The 19,013-nt window shown below is 36.0% G+C and overlaps 1 protein-coding gene across 9 annotated transcripts in view; it reads right to left on the bottom strand.

The window, feature by feature from the left end:
* LOC106158612 (uncharacterized) overlaps positions 1-18,753 on the bottom strand; it is a 29,507-nt gene extending 10,754 nt beyond the window's left edge. For 4 of the 9 annotated variants that reach the window (XM_087010883.1, XM_087010907.1, XM_087010885.1 and 1 more), the window contains exons 1-17: positions 18,607-18,753; positions 18,425-18,501; positions 17,529-17,586; positions 14,361-14,435; positions 12,637-12,685; positions 11,345-11,370; positions 10,174-10,246; positions 8,993-9,065; positions 8,389-8,489; positions 7,948-8,057; positions 7,367-7,429; positions 4,831-6,268; positions 4,410-4,578; positions 3,775-3,909; positions 1,156-2,013; positions 464-576; positions 17-109 (exon numbers count right to left, since the gene is read on the bottom strand). In XM_087010883.1, coding sequence (XP_086867009.1) covers positions 17-109; positions 464-576; positions 1,156-2,013; positions 3,775-3,909; positions 4,410-4,578; positions 4,831-6,268; positions 7,367-7,429; positions 7,948-8,057; positions 8,389-8,489; positions 8,993-9,065; positions 10,174-10,246; positions 11,345-11,370; positions 12,637-12,685; positions 14,361-14,435; positions 17,529-17,586; positions 18,425-18,501; positions 18,607-18,692 — 3,597 coding nt within the window. In that variant the 5' untranslated portion in view covers positions 18,693-18,753. Of the gene's footprint in view, positions 1-16; positions 110-463; positions 577-1,155; positions 2,014-3,774; positions 3,910-4,409; positions 4,579-4,830; positions 6,269-7,366; positions 7,430-7,947; positions 8,058-8,388; positions 8,490-8,992; positions 9,066-9,241; positions 9,424-10,173; positions 10,247-11,344; positions 11,371-12,636; positions 12,686-14,360; positions 14,436-16,507; positions 16,671-17,528; positions 17,587-18,424; positions 18,502-18,606 lie in introns of those variants that run through there. The other 5 variants (XM_087010894.1, XM_087010921.1, XM_087010926.1 and 2 more) reach the window with 5 other exon arrangements.
* Between the last annotated feature and the right edge of the window lie 260 nt (positions 18,754-19,013).

Below are 19,013 nucleotides of genomic sequence, written 5' to 3'. Positions count from 1 at the left end.
TAAATTATCTACTTACAGATTTCCCAAGTAAATCACTGGCCGATATACTGAGTCTTATTTTTCCATTCAGGGCAAAATTCTTCCTGAGATTCTTAAAATTCTTGGTGGCCTAGAAGAGAATGGGAATTTGTAAATGTGGACAGAGGGAAATGAACTGAAAAGATCATAGTTCTAAAGTTTATCAAATATAAAGGAATTGCAATTTAAATATATGAAGTTTATACCTAAAGTATCTAATGGAGTCATAGTATGATCCTTAAATCCAACATTTTTACTTGGTTTTAAGTATGAAGCATCTTAAATATGACGCATAAACAGAATTCTCAGTTTTAAATATCAAGCATTATAGTTTTTCTACCAGGGACACAAGAATTCAGTTTTAAACATTACAAGTATCTTTTTTTTGCAACACATTAACTCAAATATTGAGCAGCTGCCCTCTCCTCTTCAACAGTCAACTCACTATAACATCCTGGTCAGACATGTCAGGTTCTTCCTTCACTGTGCTGATGTCCAGGCTTTTTAGTTTATCCCTGCCTCTCTGGGGGGCAGCACCTTCACTGGGATAACGCCCACCTATGAAATAATAAGGACTCATGCATAAAACCACCAACTTAATTAACTTTTGTAGTGTTTCTCGTACATAGTTGTCTATGTCCACACATGTCTCAAGCTTCTGTTTCGTTACTGTAGTACTGCAACAACCCAATTTAAAGACGTTAGTTTTTTGTTAATTCCATTATCTACTACCACCACCACCTATTTCTATAACATCTTTCTCTCACATCTCTTAATCCATTTTCCAATTAATTATTGGATTAAATGAGTTAAAGACAAAGGGGGAAATAGTTTGTGTGAAATACTCCAATGTTCAGTCCATTTTTTCATCTATTTAAACATTGTTTCCGATGATTTTTTATCATTTAGATTTTCATTTGAAACCAATGCTCTCCCTTGCAATAATGAGACAACATTCATAATCTTTAATCTCTGTGGTTTTTATACAACAAATTTAGACTGAATATTGTACACACAGTACATCACTACCTGCTGACCAAATACATACAAAGACTCAAACTGATACAAAATATTTGCCCCCTATGCCTTAGAGGATTGTAATATTATGTCCCGTATTATTTCTAGAAACACACCAACCTTCCCTAGCCAAGGTGGTGGAATGGGCTGTCATTTCCCCAGCTGAACTATCAGCCATGAAGGAGACATGGTGCGCACCTGTAGATGGCGACACCCTACTGCTGCCCATAGGTGGCGCTATATTGGCCTTACTGCTGCCAGGTGCTGCACTTGGTTGCATATGGGTTGCATCCATAGTGGACAAGGAGGTACTGACTTGGGGAGGAGAACTACTTTGATGAACACCGAGAACACCGTTAAGGTGAGTATTCTGATTAGGAGACCTCAGATCTTCTGACACATTTGAATGTGAAGGAGATTTAGAACTGGGTGAGTTTGGTTTGACAGGTCCAGAAGTGAGAGGTTTGTTGACAGTTTTAGGTTTAAAACTGCTAAGTGGCTGCACAGCCATCATTGGAGGAGATTTGGTTTTGGGCATGGGGCGAGACCCTTTGCCCTGGGGTGTTATCGTAACTATTTCAACTTTGGAGCGATTGGCCAAAATCTGCTCACCACTTGGGATGAGATGATCACTAGGAATTTGCTGTTTGAGTTCACTGTGTTCTCTGTCTTGCGACAGTAGGTCTTCTTCAGATGTCCCCCCTCTGATTTCTTTTCTCTCGTGGCCATAAGATTCAATTAATTCATTCAGTATTCTGATAGATTCATCTGTATTTGCAATTGTGGGTGTTTTGCCACTATGGACAGATCCCTCCAATATATCTCTGAATGAGAAATCAGGTATGGCCGAATCACTGAGATTTTCATCACCTAGAGATCTATGAGGTACTTTTGAGTTATCTTTATTAATGGTCACTGTGGATGCAACCCTTTCTTGGTGTGGAGTTCTTGTATCACCCCTTTCTCCATGCCTGCCTTCTGATAACAAAACAAAGCACATAACAACATGCAGAGACATGCACCAATACCAGCAAATCAAAGTTAAAACAATCCCTAGGACACAAGCCATTTTCTTTTTAAAAGCTTTAAGCCAACCAAGCAAAAGGAAGGAGTTGAATTCAAAGCAAACAGAAGTTTACTCGTATATAAAATAACAGAAAGATTGTAAAAATTAATAAATGAACACTGGATAGAAAATTTAGGACCAGCAAAATTTAGGACCAACAACAACAAATTTGGTAGCAAAAGAACATTTGATAAATGTAAAAAACTTGTTTTCTACCAAAGTAGGAATAATAATGAAAGTGGAAATAAAAAGAAGATGACATGTCTACCATTAAGTTAGTTGCTAAGCCACACGGTGCATGAATATAAGCTTGTTGTTATGTGACACAGCATTGTAAAGAAAAGGCAGACGACACAAGAACACCTACCACACTGCAACCAAATGCTGCACCCCTCAGCTGTCTACACTTCACCAACATAAAGCAGGCCAGAATCATACTTCTATTCCTCTGCCCAGATAATTTTTCAAAAATCACATCAATAGGGCATCATTTCATTTTCATTATCTGATTTCTGAATCCTGAATTAATGATAGAACCGGTTTTAATTTGAGGGGTGCTTATTGTGCAGAAAACCAAAAGCAGTGATTTTCAAAACCCCATTTAGTATTATTAAACAAATTTGTGATTGATTCCCCTTAAGCAAAAATTCTGTCTCTCACACAGCTTATAAAACCTTATACTGCATACATAACTAATTATAATAAATAACCTTAATAAAATTTTGATAAGCTGTCATTCTGTATTCCTGTATATTTTATTATTAAATGTCCAAGAGTCCCTTTTGTTATATAAAGACTTTGTACATAATTCACTTATTAACTCGTTCCATAACAGAAGCTAAATGAAAGTTCAACATTGTTTTCAGCAATAATACTGTATGTATTGATAAATTAAAGCTCAATAAGTTACACCCTGTAAGTCTATCACTGATAGAATGCAAACATTTAATGCAATGTTTTGAAGCTAGTTTAAAAGGCAAGTCCATCTGCAAAAATCCACTGCTGCAAAGCCCCACAATCAGTTGCAAGTGAAGTATTAGCATTAGTTGTGTAATTAATTATGTTATAGTCAAGTAATACAAAAGGCTTATTTAGAATGACTTGACTATTGTTCTATTAATTATTACAGTTGTCAACTAAAAACAAAAGTGTTTCATGTCTAAGTAGCTAAAATAAAAATAAATAAACTAAAATACTGACTGAAACAGAAGAAAACCAATACCTTAGTAAGTTGAAAAATATATTAACTCTGTTAACTGCTATCTGTTAAAAACCAAGATATGATCTATTCTACAACTTGTAGCCGATCTAATTTCATGATGTTCTTATCAGGTCTTTTAAATATCTTGACATAATTTTCTTCACTTTAATGTATGCGCATGACAGAACACCATAAATTGGCCCTGTTATAAGAATAGTACAAAGATAAGTTATAACCTATAAAAACTGCTATGCAGGATTCACATGGCACAATGAGAAATAATACTAACAATCTTTCAATGTGGTAACAGTTACTAGAAAAACAAATCCTCCCCTTTTTAATATGCCGCTGTAAAGCCTCACAGATTATAAAGTGAACAGTGATGGCCACAACTCATGTTAGTAATGTAATGTAACAAAAGACTGTCTGCGTCTATAATCACTTAACACACACAGATTTCACACCCATGTACCTGGAGGATCATTGAGATTTGAATAGAAATTATCCAGGTGTTCATAGTCTGCTTTGGCAGGCTGGCGATGCCCCTGCGCCACAGTGGGGTAGCCCCCGTAGTGAGCTCTTCTGTCATCTTGGTGTCCTTCATGCTCTGAAATGGGGTTAGTAACTCATGTTCTCTCCACCATAGTTCTGATAATTTTTTTTATTTTGTCACATGAGGTATCTGTACCCCTAGCGATACTGACTCTACTACCTTCCCCTTGTCTTTAACCAATGACCCCATCTTGTCAGTTAATTAGTATCATTGTTAATTATTAATCACATGCAATCATTCAAAATTTAATGCAAAGATTTTATGCACAGATCAGACTACTTTTTCAGGAAGTAATTAAGAAATATGAACCTGAATCCCCCCCAAATAATTGTATGTTTTTAAAAGTTGTATTATCTTACCAACAGTCCCTGTTCTGTAATACATTTAAATTTCAAGTAACATTTACTTATATTCTTGTCAAAATTACATTGGCAAAGCATCACACAGCCTCATTATGCCACCATGAGTTTCTGAGCAATTGCAATGATTCTCTATATTTTCTGTAATAAAGGACAATAGCTTAAATTTCAGTGTACCATAAAGAAATGGCCTACCTTTCTCTCTGGGTCTGGGTTGCATTCTTTCTACTTCATCTTTAGCTTTCAAATAACTGTCTGGATATCTTGGCATCTCTTCTCTTGGTTTTGGTTGTTCTTTCTGTCTTTGTTCCTCTTGCTCCACGTGTTGTTTGGCCCATAAATAGCTATCAGGAACACTGGGCTCCTGAAGGACATTTTTGTCAAGTTAGAATCAAGAAAAGTTTGTGTTCACATATTTTACTGAACACATTTAGTGCAAAATGTGCTTTTTAGAATACCAGGAATCATATTTTAACATATCAATTTAATAGCTGAAACTTTTATAAGAAGGGTTCAGGGAGCCATTTTAGGCACTACCTATTATGGTGATCAGAGAATAGTTCAGACTGTTTAAAAGTCAGCTTCAAATCAAGCATTAATAGTATATCTAAATTACCTGTGGCTGTGCTGGCCTTGTCTGCTGCACCTGTGGGTACTGGAAGAAATGAGGCTCATTCACGTGCCGCATGGAATTCTGGGAAGACTCCAACATATTTTGAGCTGTGGTTGGGGTCTTCTTTGCAGCAGCATCTTCTACCAGTTTGTCCCTGTATGCAGCAGGGTACGGGGGCCTGACAGGGGCAGGGGAATCTTCCTGAAAACTGGAGCTGAGATTTCTACGTGCAGTTTGTCCTGGAATGTTCTCATATACAGGCTGTTTAAGGTGTTGAGCCTGTGTCTGCTGAGGCTGATGCGAAGAATGATCTGGATTTGGGCTCTGGTCTGGTCGACTCAGACTACTCCTTTGCATTCTATTATGCCAGTCTCTCAACTGTCGTAGAGATTCTTGTTTCTGCAACTCTCTCCTAGAAGATTCATCATTATTACTCCTTCCTTGACCTTGAGCTGGTCTGTTGTAATCATACTGGCTGAGGGGCCTTCCTTGGTCTCCTTTTGACCTGCCTGGGCCACTATATCCCATGCCATTCTGAGCAGCATCCTTCTGGGATTCTTGACTGACATGGACCTGGAGTGGCCCAAGCATTTCTGAGGAGCCACCATGACCTCGGCCACCTTGTGTGTCCCTGAACTGTTGATCGGTTCTTTGTGGCCTTTCGTATTCATAATAAGCTGATACTGGCCTTGCTGGCTGAGCACTACCTGGCTGTTTTTGTTCGTATGGCATATTCTGTCGCTGCCTCATGAAATCTCCAGAATCAGGTCGACGTTGGACGTAACCAGATCGTACGGGTTCCTCACGATTTCTGAACTGTGACGGTGCTTGTTGCTGTGGATGCTGAGGCAATGGTGCACTATGTGTTGGTGCCCCAGGTGGGCCACCAGACGGTGGCAGATCTTGCTGAAATTGCCTTCTGTCTAAAGATATACTCCTATTGTTTGTTCCCAGTCTCTGTGGAGATCTCCCCCTCTCTGGTCCCGCCTGAGGCAGAGTGGTACTAGAGCGTGTTGCCGGGTAACCCCTGTCACCAGAATGAGGCTGGTTGCCTGGAAGATGTGGTGGTCCCGCAGAACCTGGGCCACCGTACGGTGGTGCCCTCTGTCTGTAATCTCCGTGTGAAGACTCTGATGTGTAGCTCCCTCTCTGCATGCCCGAGTCTGGCAGTGAGCGGCCATAGCCATTGGGAACTGACCTTGGATCGTAATTTTGTGGAATGTGACCATTACTTGAGGGGTTATAGTGGTCAAAGAGTCTGCCACCAGAGTAAGACTGGTCTCTCATTGCATCTGAGCCATCACTGTTTCTGCCAGGTGGTACTTCATGCACATTGGGTGCTGCAAGATGGTGGCGATGAGGTGGAGGTCCAAATCCAGCATCTTCACTGGCATTGGATACATTTGGAGATGGCTGGGGAGGGTTGAACTGCCTCTCCACACTGAAAGAAAAGGGAAAAGAGTAATGAGATTTGTTGCATATGCATGTTCCAGCACTTTTGATGTTAACAAAATTTTCTTACTTAAGTTCAATATTTGTAGCATATTGTTTATACTTTGACAATAAAGTTACATGAAATTAACAGCATGCAATATGGTTCTAATGCTCAGATCAATCAGTTGTTAATAATATTATCATCATCATCACGTTTCCATATTCAAGCACCATTATGAACCAAAATGTTACCTGCACCAGAAAAAGCTGTTCATTGATAAATCTTTATGCTGAAATATGTTTGGTTAAATGGGTTAGATGGTTACATTTCCTCATGATAAATAACAAAACAAAATTTTTTTAAAATTTTCTTATAATAAAAGCTGGTTGAAGCAATGTCAATAGATTCACAGAATCAATGGGTTAAGAGTGAACTAAAGCATCAATTCATCACAGCCGTGACACAGGATTAGCTAAGCAAGACAAGTACCCTCTACCAGGGCTACAGAGGAATTTTTGTAGATAGACATTCACAGGTATTTCTCTGACTCTTCAACAGCTGTGTACATATTTGTCCGATGAGGATTTTTACACAACTTTGTCATCACCAAGTCAGCCCCTGGTAGAGAGCCATGAATAAGGATAAACAGAAAACAAAAAGACTGGGGTATGTGTAAGAAGCCTATACTGGAGAACATCCACTCCAACTGCAATGTTGCCACTATACAAAGCAGAATTGATTATAATAGACTTCCATACAAAGTGTTGAGGCTATGACTGATTACAAGTCTTTGGCTGCAATCTACTTGAAAATAAGGTGTAACATGCACCTGAAACATATATTACTGAATACTGAAACATTTAAACTCTCCTTTTAATGTTCAGGAGAAGATTTGAAGAAAAATTTCTAAATTATTCTTTAATTTTTTGCAATTCTAAAAAGAACAGGGGGAATGCATCAAGTCTTCCCGAGGGCTAAAGGTCTGGTAGTGTGGATGCCATATGAAAAAAAAAACAACTTATGCTTTGTTAGAGGCAGGTTATGTAAATAAGCAGCATGTTTTTTTCAAAAAAAATATCACCAAATATTCTACCACAGACAGACCTGGCGTTGCTATGGTAGTCATGTGGGGGGTACTGAGAGGTCTGCTGCCATCGTCTTTGATAGCTACAGAAAATAAAAACATAAGACAAAAAGAAACATGCTCGTGTTACAGAACACTGACTAGATATCAAGAAGCAGACTTAAACTTGTAGTATTCTATTATTTTTTAGAGAATATATTGATCAGTGTCACAAAATGTGAGAAGATGCTTTAATGAGTTAAAAAGTCATGCTACAATTGCTAAAATTAGTACTGACTAAGGCTACAAAAAACGCAATTTATTTAAACCATCTACATCACCTAATTCATCAAACTAAATCCAATTTTTCACAGTAGCTAGGAGCTAGCAGTTCACTTGTATATTAGTACAGTGTGGCAGTGCCTTTTTGTTTGTACCATGCTTCAGTTGAGCATTCATACCTTTTTAATGTCTTTCTGATCCCTCCCTACTCCCATAATTTGCATTCCCAAAATATCCCATACTGTTTTGCAGAAATCGACTCTTTTTTTTTTTTCAAACCTATGTGTTTTTTTAATTTATACATTGCCCCTTCTTTCTGAATGCTAACACACAGTCTTACGTTGGATCTCTCTGCAAAATGGTGGCTAGGCTCATGGCATTCATCCATTTCTGCATCCCTTCCTTGGTCTCTGCAGCAAAGTAGTAGGTCCTCATGTTCTGATGCTCAGCCTGGAGGAAGATGGGTGACAAATAGGTTTCTTCAATGTGAGTATATACAGTACACAAAAAATACACTAGAGTTTTTTCAACTATATCTGGACATACAATATCTGTCAATGATCGATTCAGAAATGTCCATGTATGTCATCTCAATATGGAGTTCATTAATCTTAATCATTTTTAAATGTGCATGCTCTCTTGTTTCTTTAATATTATCCAAAGCTAAACCATACCATATCTAACCTTTCACAAGTTGCAAAAAGATAGGATAGGAATATTTTCAATACACTATATGCTATGCAGACATATCAAGAGGGTTTTTTTATGCACACATCAGTACCTTGAAAGCAAATTTCTTCCCTATTCCATCATCTCTTGCGCATGGGTTAATCTTGTAGCTTGGTAACAGAATAGAGCCTAAAGTCTGTTGTTCCTCTGGGCCTAAGAAAATGTTCAGATAAAATAAAATAAATCATAAATATTGCCCAAATCTTGCTGCAATTTCAATGCAGAGATAAAAATAGTCAAGTAAATTTAGGAAATGAATCTTAAGAAATCTGAACGTGAAGGAATGTCAAACATTCTTCTGTCTCATAGTATGTCACAGTGTTTGATGATATCTTCCTTCATTAAGTCAAGCTGCATATAAATTGTCTCTTGTATTCACAACCAGTCCATTTCATCCATGAATCATTTTCGCACATTTTATAGACTAAACAGTGTGAGGCAAATGCAAACAACAAAACAGACTATCAGCTATTCTTATATCTTGAGGCAATTGATATAATATCAAAATGTGCTTTTTAACTAAACAAATTGCCCACACTATATCATTTGACCCATCATAATACAGGTGCAATCCGTACAAATGACTCATGTATATGTATCTCTGTGCTGTGATCTGACATCACTCAGTGTGGTTGATGCTCTGATATCACCCTTACCTTTATAATAAAACAGACAAAAGTCGGACAGGACAAACCACCTTCTTTTCCACTGCTTAATGGTCCCTCCCTCCTGTAAAAACAGAATAACAAAGACGCGTATTGTTCCACTGGCTGCACCACTTCAATATGTGGCATCTTTCTTTGCCGCATACAGCACACATATAGGGTTATAGCCCTCCAGTCAGTTCCTTACTCTGACATTATTTTTCCCACAAAATAGTATCATAAACTCAGCTGTATACTCACTGTGCCACATCACCTGAAAGGGTACCTAGCCTCAAACCCAATACCTGCTCATTCACACATGTCAACGTAAAGCGAGCGAGCAACGATGATATTATGCAGTTTGCATGTAAACACACACCTAAAATGGCAAAATACATGTACTGAGCGCTACAGCTACTGCTACAAGCCCTGTCCAAATCACTCTAAGACAAGCTCTCTACACACACTCACACAGGTCACTTAATGGGAATTTTAAGTGGTTCGCTGTCCCTCCAGGGTTGAGGTTGCCCCCTTTATCACAGCCACTAAATCACATGGAGTTGTGACTAATCCAAACATTCACTGTAGGCTTATGTAACCTCCTACACTTCCAGCAATGGGCAGGTAGCAAAAGCTTTTGTCAAAGCCCATTACTTAATATATGGCATCTTTCTCCACTTGTTATAAAATTGTGCCAGGAGATTACTGATGGTTTATTGCATAGCCGTGTTCCATAAAACCAACCAACCGTAGTTGGACATCGAGGCTATATATTTATGTTCACTTCCCTGTATTAAGCCATTTTTTTCATAAAAATTGCTACCAGGACACCTTGTTTTATTTTTTCACATAGTTCAACATGTAAGATTACATCATCCTGACTTGTCAAGTATATAATGACCTGTCAATTGTATAACTTAACGTATATTTTATATAAACATGAAAAAATGCAACTTTGAACTTGCATAAAACTTGCATGTTTCTTACTAATAATATACATACTTAATCTTCGTAACTTAAACTTAAATATGTATCTAAACACACACTGCCACATGGTCAAAAGAAAGGTTTGTGTCAACCCAAACCAACCACTATAAATGTACGTATCAACTTTTTTTGTCACTGAAACTACAATATACCTAAAGACACACTACCACTACATGACATACTACTGTAGAGCATTTCTTGCCTACCTGTTTATACAGCCAGCCCTTCATAGAGACTGGGGCCTCCTCGCTTCGCTTGGCCATCGGAGAGTCAACAATCCTAGATAAGAATGAATAACATGCTCATCATTTCAGATCGTTTCACTTACCATGCAGATAATTCAAGCAGAAGAGAGAAAAAGGCAGGGGTCTTATTACAAGTCACTGAATAAGATTTTTCATCCTACACACAGCACCTGCGTATGTATGGGAGTAAGAATGGGGCATTCCAAATTTATTTGGCAAACTTTTGAACACTGTTGCAGAGTTGGAAGGAACTAAGTATGCACAACCGCATAGCATTTTCACTACATGGCTAACCAGCTTGCTTTACATAAAGAAAATTTAATAATTTGCTTATTTCTTTACCGATTTTTAAAATAATAGTTACACAGATGAAAATTTAAAACAACAGTTTGCCAAATTTAACTTTCAAAAAGTATAAAAGCAGAAACAGCAGCAAAAAACTCATCCATGTAATCAAGAAGACACAATATACATTTCTTTTAGGCGGTAAAATCTAATAACAGGTTAATTCAATATTTGTTTAAATCACTACGGAATTTAGGTAAGCTGAGCCAAGACAGTGAATGATTTCGTTAAAAAAAATAAAGTAAAATTCATCAATCCAGACAAGTTTGGATAAGCTTGAGTGAGTTCTCTGTCAGAGAAAATCCACTATAATTGAACTGCTACAACAAATTTGAATGGCTAGAAAGTGATGCCTTGCTGTTTAACAGAAAATGAAGTTGCGCCTCAACTCAGCCGTAAAATTACGCGCTGAATCATTTAGCAGACAGACAATGTGACACACAACAGTCAATCTGACTCAAGTACATCAAGCCAGACATTATTACGTAGTTACTCAAGGTAAATGGCACAGATACTGCTGAACAGCATTATAACACGACTATTAAAAAAATCCCTGAGGCAACCTAATCCAGTCTTCATATTACAAACACTGAAATCTCAAGCACTTAGGTTTTTTTATCAATTGCCTGTTTATTTCTAAATCAATAACCACTCAGACATAATCTAATATTCTGGATAATGATTACCACTGTGAATAAGACAAAATTTTCATTTTATATGATTTAAGTTAAATTTCACTCTTGTGATTCACGAGCAGCGATTAAATCTAGTAAGAAAAAATACTTGCTTTTTGCTTCCTTTCTTGATCAAACTCTGGAAAACAGAAAAAGCACCAAATCAAACCTTTGCATGAAAACAGGCACAAAACAAATCAGGACCAGACCAATGTTGCTTTGTGGGGAAAACAGGTAGTGTGCACACACAACATTCTTACTACCACTTATTAATTATCCTGAAGTATTTCTTCAGTTATTCAACATGACAGAGAAATATTAGAAGTTTGGGCTTTAGACTCCAGAAGCCTTGAATGAAACACCACCTGCAAAGCAACACAACACTATATCTATTTACTGTATGTTGTTTCTATCCAGGGCACCAGTTTGCACAATGAGAAAAAAGTGTAAAATCTAAACACACTCAGGAGGCAAACCTTTATGTTTTACATTTTGATCAAATAGCTGATATACTGGGTGTACCAAAACATTTTTTACCTTTTTTTACCTGATCCATTTATCTTCACAGAGGGCCCTCTTTAGTTAAACAATTTTTCAATATTTAAGTAGTGATATCATGATACTAGACTGGGTTAATTCTCAAATATACTGGCCTAGAAACTGGACATAATTTTGTGATATATACATTTAAAACCTGTGGTATTACTTTACTCATTCATACTACTGTAATATTCTAGACTTAAATAATGGATTTGCTTTTCTTGGTTTTCTTTTTAAAAAAATTGGGGGACATTGCCTTTGATTTGACTAATTGCACAGTTGTATGCTTATTTCAACCCCAAAATTGACATATGAGAAGTTGACTTTTGAGTAACTGCAGAATCTTTACACACAAGAATCAATAGAGTTTAATGTTTTGCTTATCAACCAAGGTTTTCTGACAGGAACAGTTGACTTAATGCAATAACTGCCAACATAAAAATACTCTCTCTTCTATAAAGATATTACGGATCAATTGAATTAAACAAATAGCTCTGTATTTTTAAATTTTCTGGGCACCTTGAATTCATTAAGATCTTTTTCATTACTGATTGTTGTTTCTTTAAAAAAGTAAAGGAAGCATTTTGTTTTTTATTTTCACAAATAGCAATGCTTTACTTAATATGACATTTGTACCTGTCCAGTAGTAAACAAAAATGATGAACATACACTGACTATTTTCATTTTTTAAAAAGAAACATCAACATGAAAACCAGACAATGTTTTAATTCACACCCTTAGCATATTTTTAAAACTTTGATAAGAATTCAAAATACTACCTATCTAGATATACTGAGAGTAGTAATTTTGCATAATGAGTGTAAGAATGTTTTGTGTAAATGTGATAATGTTTGCAATTACTTACCCCTCTCTTGGGTTCTATGCTACTTTTCTCCTTTGGACTTTCTATTTTCCTGCAAGTAGAATTAACAAACTCTATATTGTAAGTCTATGCTTAATCACACAAGAGCACCAAAACTATATAAAAGGCAGAAGACATTTGCTAAAAATTCAACCCCGACTAACAAGGCAACATGCATGATAATGTTTCCAACATGAAGTCACAAACAGTATACAACTGAATGCCAACCTGGCCAATTAACAGCCAAAAACAAGTTTAACTTTTTAAACAACAAGGCAGTGACTCAGGCCTGAAGCATGCTGCCTGGATTCAAAAACATGTTCCCCAACATTGTAAGCTACCCTGGTTGGAGATGACAATTAGTTAACAGGTGGGAATAAAACCCCATTTTTGGACTGATGTGAACAAAAAAATTCAAATTTACTGCAAAGCATTTTAAGTGTATATACTGTAGAAAGTGGTGTTCATCAAAGCCGGGCGTAAAAGCAGTTCTGGCATAATAGTCTGTCATTAATCCATGTATACAGAGGAGTTCACCTACTGTCAGTATATATTATGTTATGCTATGTCACATAAGCGGCTGCTGACATTATAAAGATCTCTTGTAAAGAGTGCATGTAAAACCCAGGCCAATACGGAACAAGCTCATTTTTGTGACACGTCACTGTTTTACCTAGTATTTAAAATGAGACAGGTAGATTTTTTTTTACCAATTCTTGCAGTGACAATGTGGGAAACAAAATTTAGGGAAAAAAACAATCTTCAGTCATGACAACATCTAACCTATATTTCTTATGGTAAAACAGCTGTATGAAAGACAGGCAAATAATGGTCAGAAAATGCATTATGCAGACATTACACAGATGGCTCTTAGGGGTTTGAAGTTTTAAGGACATTTTAAATGTATCATTCCCAATGAACTTCAAAATTAAGTCCCAATTAAGAATATTCGCAATTTTCTAAATTAAATTGGTGATGAAAAATGCCCCTCCCTTCTCTTAATTCTGAGTTTGAATTTAACTAACCTTCCCGACAATTAATCAATTAATGACATATTTCGATATTCAGAGGATTTATCTTGGGGGGGGGGGGGGGGGGGGGGGGGGGGGGGGGGGGGGAGGGCAGGGAAGTATCTACACGTCTTAAAAAGGGTATATCATTGAAATTGTACAAATAATGCATCACTGAGCAAAATAAATCATTTCTAAGCCATCCCCAGCCTTCACTGTTAAAAATACATTTATTTGTTTATAATTTGGATTATTTTGCTTCTTTCAAACAAGCTATACGATGCATCAACAAAAGGAGACACCATTTAAAGCTTTTGCTACTTTATAACCCTTATCAGGGATTCCCTAATAATAGCAGTTGGGAAGGTATCTCATTCACGATAACCAAATGTCTGTATTTATGAAATGAAACCATGAAGGGAAATATTAATATTGAACATAGGGAAAAGTGTGTGTATATGTGTGTGAGCATGCATGTGTGCATTTATTCTGAAAATGACAAAATACCAGAAACGTTCATAAACACATAGACAAAACTGAGCTTCCTTTCAATGATACAAAAGGCCAGCTTTTCTACCCTCATGTTCTCCTGGATCTTAGATATCTATGTGCAAGGACTAATGAAAGGCTTGGGTATAGCAAAAAAAAAAAAAAAAAAAAAAAAAAAAAAAAAAAAAAAAAAAACTGAGAAAATATTCAAAGTAAAATCTGTCTTACTGTTGAGGTGCTCCCTCCTCTGCCATGACCTCTCCTGTGACAGGGTGCGTAAATGTGCTGACTTGAGTATTATGACTGAAAATAAAAGAAACAGACACAACATTTATAAGAAGACCAACTACAATTACCACTGTGATAATACATAAAGAGCAAATGTAATACTTAATCTTAATAATATGGAATCATGCTTGCTTATTTTGTGACCAAAAATGAAAAATGACTATTCACTATATATATATATATATATTCACTATGATGTTGCCAACTTTGCCCATCAAAAGAACATTTTCACATTTATTTTGCATGCTCTTTGATACAGCATTTAACAATCTTTCACTTCATGTTATTAATTAACTCTCTAAATTGTTTTCAAAAATAAGAAGATGGTACTTAAGAGTGGGATCTCCTTAAACTATGAATTGTTATTAATATGAATTGTTTTGTGCCATGCATAATAATTTTATAACTTAAATTGCAATTACCCATATGCTACACACCTGATGAGCGCTGCTTTTTTCTTATAATGCATACTTAACAATCACAAGGGCACATTAATATAATATCACATCAGCCCTTGCCATAATAGCAAACATATTAACCTGGTTTGTATCAATACAATGATTCATACTCTACTAAACATATGCAGAGATTGTATTTTTAGGGGGTCTGAACCTTTGACGTGAAGTAACTTTATTCAAAGCACATTCCTCTGGCACCAAGCTATTGTTGCCTTGCGAAGGACATAATATCACCCATATATCAAGCCATGCATGCCAAGCTTACTACATTCTTACACAAACCCATTTATTGATGCCCATGATATTTAAAGTGACACGCGGAAAAATAATAGCTGCATACTTGGAAATAAAGAGCAATTATTTCAAGCTGCTTGGATAAAAAACCTAACAGTTGTCAAGCCATTCCAGAGTATAATTAATCAAAGAAAAACCCTGGTAGAAAAGCTTGGCTGACCTATTACATATATACACATCTAATGATCCACTTCAGGATTTAAAAAAAGGTATCTTTTTCAAATTCTTTAACACTTAAAATGCAAGGCGAGTGAAGCTGTTTTTATTACATTGAGGCTTTCTAACATTTTAATATACTAGCATTTCTAGTATATTCATCTGCAACACAGGTTGGTAATAAAAGCAATTTCAAAAACAAGTCATGACCTCTCTAAACTAACATACCTGCACATGTGCAACATGCTCCCAATTCAAACCACTCTTATTCTATCAATTCCAATAAACATCAAAAACCAGATTTTATGGAGTACGTTTCCAATTCACTTATGCATATGTATGAATGCATACTTCTTAAAAAAAAAAATTTTTTTCATCACAGTAACTGCATGCTAACTGATTGACTCGAATGCCCAAGTCTGAAGAGATGATTGAAGGGGAGAAGTGTAAAAAAAATAAAACACGGAGCAGAGCTGCCAGAGACGACAAAAGACAAAGAAATGTGGCACAGCATGATCGCTAACGACCTTTAATATGTCAGGAAGGGCTACATACTGAGCCTTAAGAATACTGATATGCTGTTAAAGGTACTCTTACTAGATCAATAATATATGTTCACTTACAGGTACTGCAATATATTCAAATACACAAGGGTCATTGCAGTCGCCACACAGGACTACTTGTAAATAACGTCTTTAATATCATTAATATTTAATGCTTCTCATTATCAAGCATTCACTATTGACTAGTTCAGTGCTTGTTAGGCAAAGTTCAACCCAAACAAGCATATCTATTATCCATAATTAATTTTATACAGCCATTTTAATAATATCTTGTCATTGTTACTTTATTTATCTTTTAATTGATTTCCAGCACATTCCTGCTTTTTTACCTCAATATTATATATTTGAGACACATCTGTTTCGCTTTGACCATTGTCCCATTATTCTATCATTTCTTTCTTTATGGACAGAAATCCTGATGGTTCCCAGCTGAACTTGAAACTGACTAATGCACATATATAGCAATATCTTAAATAACATTCCCCACAGGTAAAAAGAATCTCATTCTTTGCTGTGACAAACACATTACTTAGTTACCACTGGCATATTGAACCAATAGTTGGATCTAGACAAATAGTTTTAAGCCAAACTCAGATAGTCAACATCTTTCCCCTACCTGTACAAGTCTTCCTCTGACCAATAGAAACTCTGTACATCAAAACAGCCTTGCAGCATCGAGATATTTCTCACACGATAAGCCAACACTTCAAACTTACTTATCTTCATTATTCCGGTGAATTAAAATAAAGTGACAATACCCAAAGCTTATACGATTTAACATCCAAATAAAAATATAAGTGCTATGGTTTATCTAGGGTTAAACAAATCCCATTAAGGCTTACTCGATATTTGAGGAAAATGCCGTTTACACAGAGCGGCACCCAAGAACTCAATTTCGGGATAAATTCTACCTCTTTCAGAACTTAATATGGCTTGGCGACAAAAGGTGAGAATCAAAGGTGTTAAAGAAATGTTGTGAAGAGACAATATATGTGCATTAACTGATATTCTTAGCTTACATACTTTCACCTGAAAATCACTAATCTAGCTGACAGACTGTTGACCCTTGAATTTGATTTCTTTACTGTCAGGTGTAAAGGAATCTTAAGCCACAAACAAGAAGAATGTGATAAAAAAAATATAGTACAGTAATTGGTGTCACAGATTAACCCCAACTCGAATATCTTTCAGAATGCTCCCAGTAGGAGTTTGCTTCCCTGTAGCCAAGGTAGAGGATTTTATTCCATCTGACTACTATTCTACTATTTCAACACAATATTAAACTTTGAAAAAATCTGCCACTTCATCCAATTATCATTCCTTTCTATATTTATCTATATTTCTATATATATTTTTTTTTTTTTGCATAATGACAGTTGCATTTAAATTCAAAATATCACAGGGCAGATGATATTTACCAATGGAACAACAATCTCAAATGCTCCCAAGCATGAGCTAATTACATGAATCTATAGGACATATTAATAAGGTGTTTTTCTACATTGGCATGCATAACAATTTCTTATTTATTCATAATTCAAATAACCACCATCTTTTATAATCAAAAATGAAAGTGCAGTATTATTATGATGTACATCAATCATGAATCAATGGTATATCTGAGAAGTAATACTTACTCAATAAAATACAGGACACCATCTGAATTGAAAGCATGTTCCCAACCTCTTGGCAGGTCTGAAAATGCACATAAAAAAATTGAAAAAAAATTTAAAATTCAAATTTTTGGCTATTCCTCTAAATCATGTTTATTTTTACCAGCCTACTGAAACTTTTAGTATACTAACCATAAAAATAAATTGCAACATTTTATATCAAACAATCATTGCAAAAATATGAAAGAATGTTATTAACATATTTAGAACAATCTCATGTAACCTTTCTATTAATCTTGGTTAACCCATATAGCTGATTAATCCTGTGATACAAGCTTTCACTATGCAGAAGATCATTTCAAAATAACAGGGCGAAGAGATATAAAGCAATATCTAAGGATCAAGAAAAACATATTAAAAAATAAATATAGATAGCAAAAACCTTATTATTATTATTATATCGGTTATTATATTTATCATTTTTATTATCTTACAAATGAAAACAGCATCATTAAAATCAACTCAAAAAATATTTTAAATAAAAAACCGACAGACAAAAATTTGTTTTAAAATTTTTTTGTAAACACAGGTAAAAATCATTGACGTAAAAGTAATGCAAGGTGTTTTCTTTCTGTGGGCACGCCTTAGACGCCATATTATTAGGTTTTTAGGGCAGCCTTATTAGGTTTTTTCAAAGAAAGAGGGTGACTTAATGCCTGTACTGTGAGTACAGGTACAATACCGGGTGCAGGTGCAAACTCAGGTGTCAAAACTCACTGACACCTGTGAATCACCTGTCCGCCATCTTGACCTACTTTCCTGGTAGCAGTCGGCTTTTTAAAAAACCCAGCAGGGCTTGTGAAAATATAACGCCACAACAAACTGATTTCACAGACGCAATATATGAAATATATCCATACCTGAAGATGCCGTTAACCCTGTCTGCACCGGTTCTTTTGTCATTGGATGCAACCATGTTGTAGTTTTCGTATCGTCGCTGTCAAAAGATGAATATACACGTGTTATCAAAGTGCTTTCAGAATGATCAATAAATTTCAAATGTCAACCCATATAATAATCATTAAATATTCTGGGCACTTACTTTATAAAGAATACCCTGCCATCTTCCGTGACCCCGTAACTCCATGGGTAGGGAAGCCGTACTCGCAGAAGATCTGCGGCGGCCATGTTTGTAAACGACTTTGAGTACACCTACGCTGTTCCGGTTGCCTCCCTCTTTCAGGTGAAGCTAAAACATATTACATCTCTATTGGATTTTTGACTATGCAGTGACTATGATTTGTGGTATTTTGAAAAGAATAAGTTTTTTAGATATATTTAAGTTAAGAGCATTTATAGTCCGTAACAAAATTACTTAAGTTTTCTTTTGTAGGGGAACAACGCAAGTGGTGTAACAGCTAAACAAATCCAATGTGTTTATTCGTTTTATTGGCAGCATACCTGTCACATGAATCTTAAGGAATTCGATACACATTCAAAGTTCATAAA

Source organism: Lingula anatina, chromosome 1 (assembly GCF_051362555.1).
Source record: "Lingula anatina isolate TDL-2025a chromosome 1, LinAna3.0, whole genome shotgun sequence".
In the NCBI taxonomy this organism is placed as follows: domain Eukaryota; kingdom Metazoa; phylum Brachiopoda; class Lingulata; order Lingulida; family Lingulidae; genus Lingula; species Lingula anatina.
Note: the sequence above shows the minus strand (reverse complement) of the source record. Positions and strands in the feature narration are given on the sequence as shown.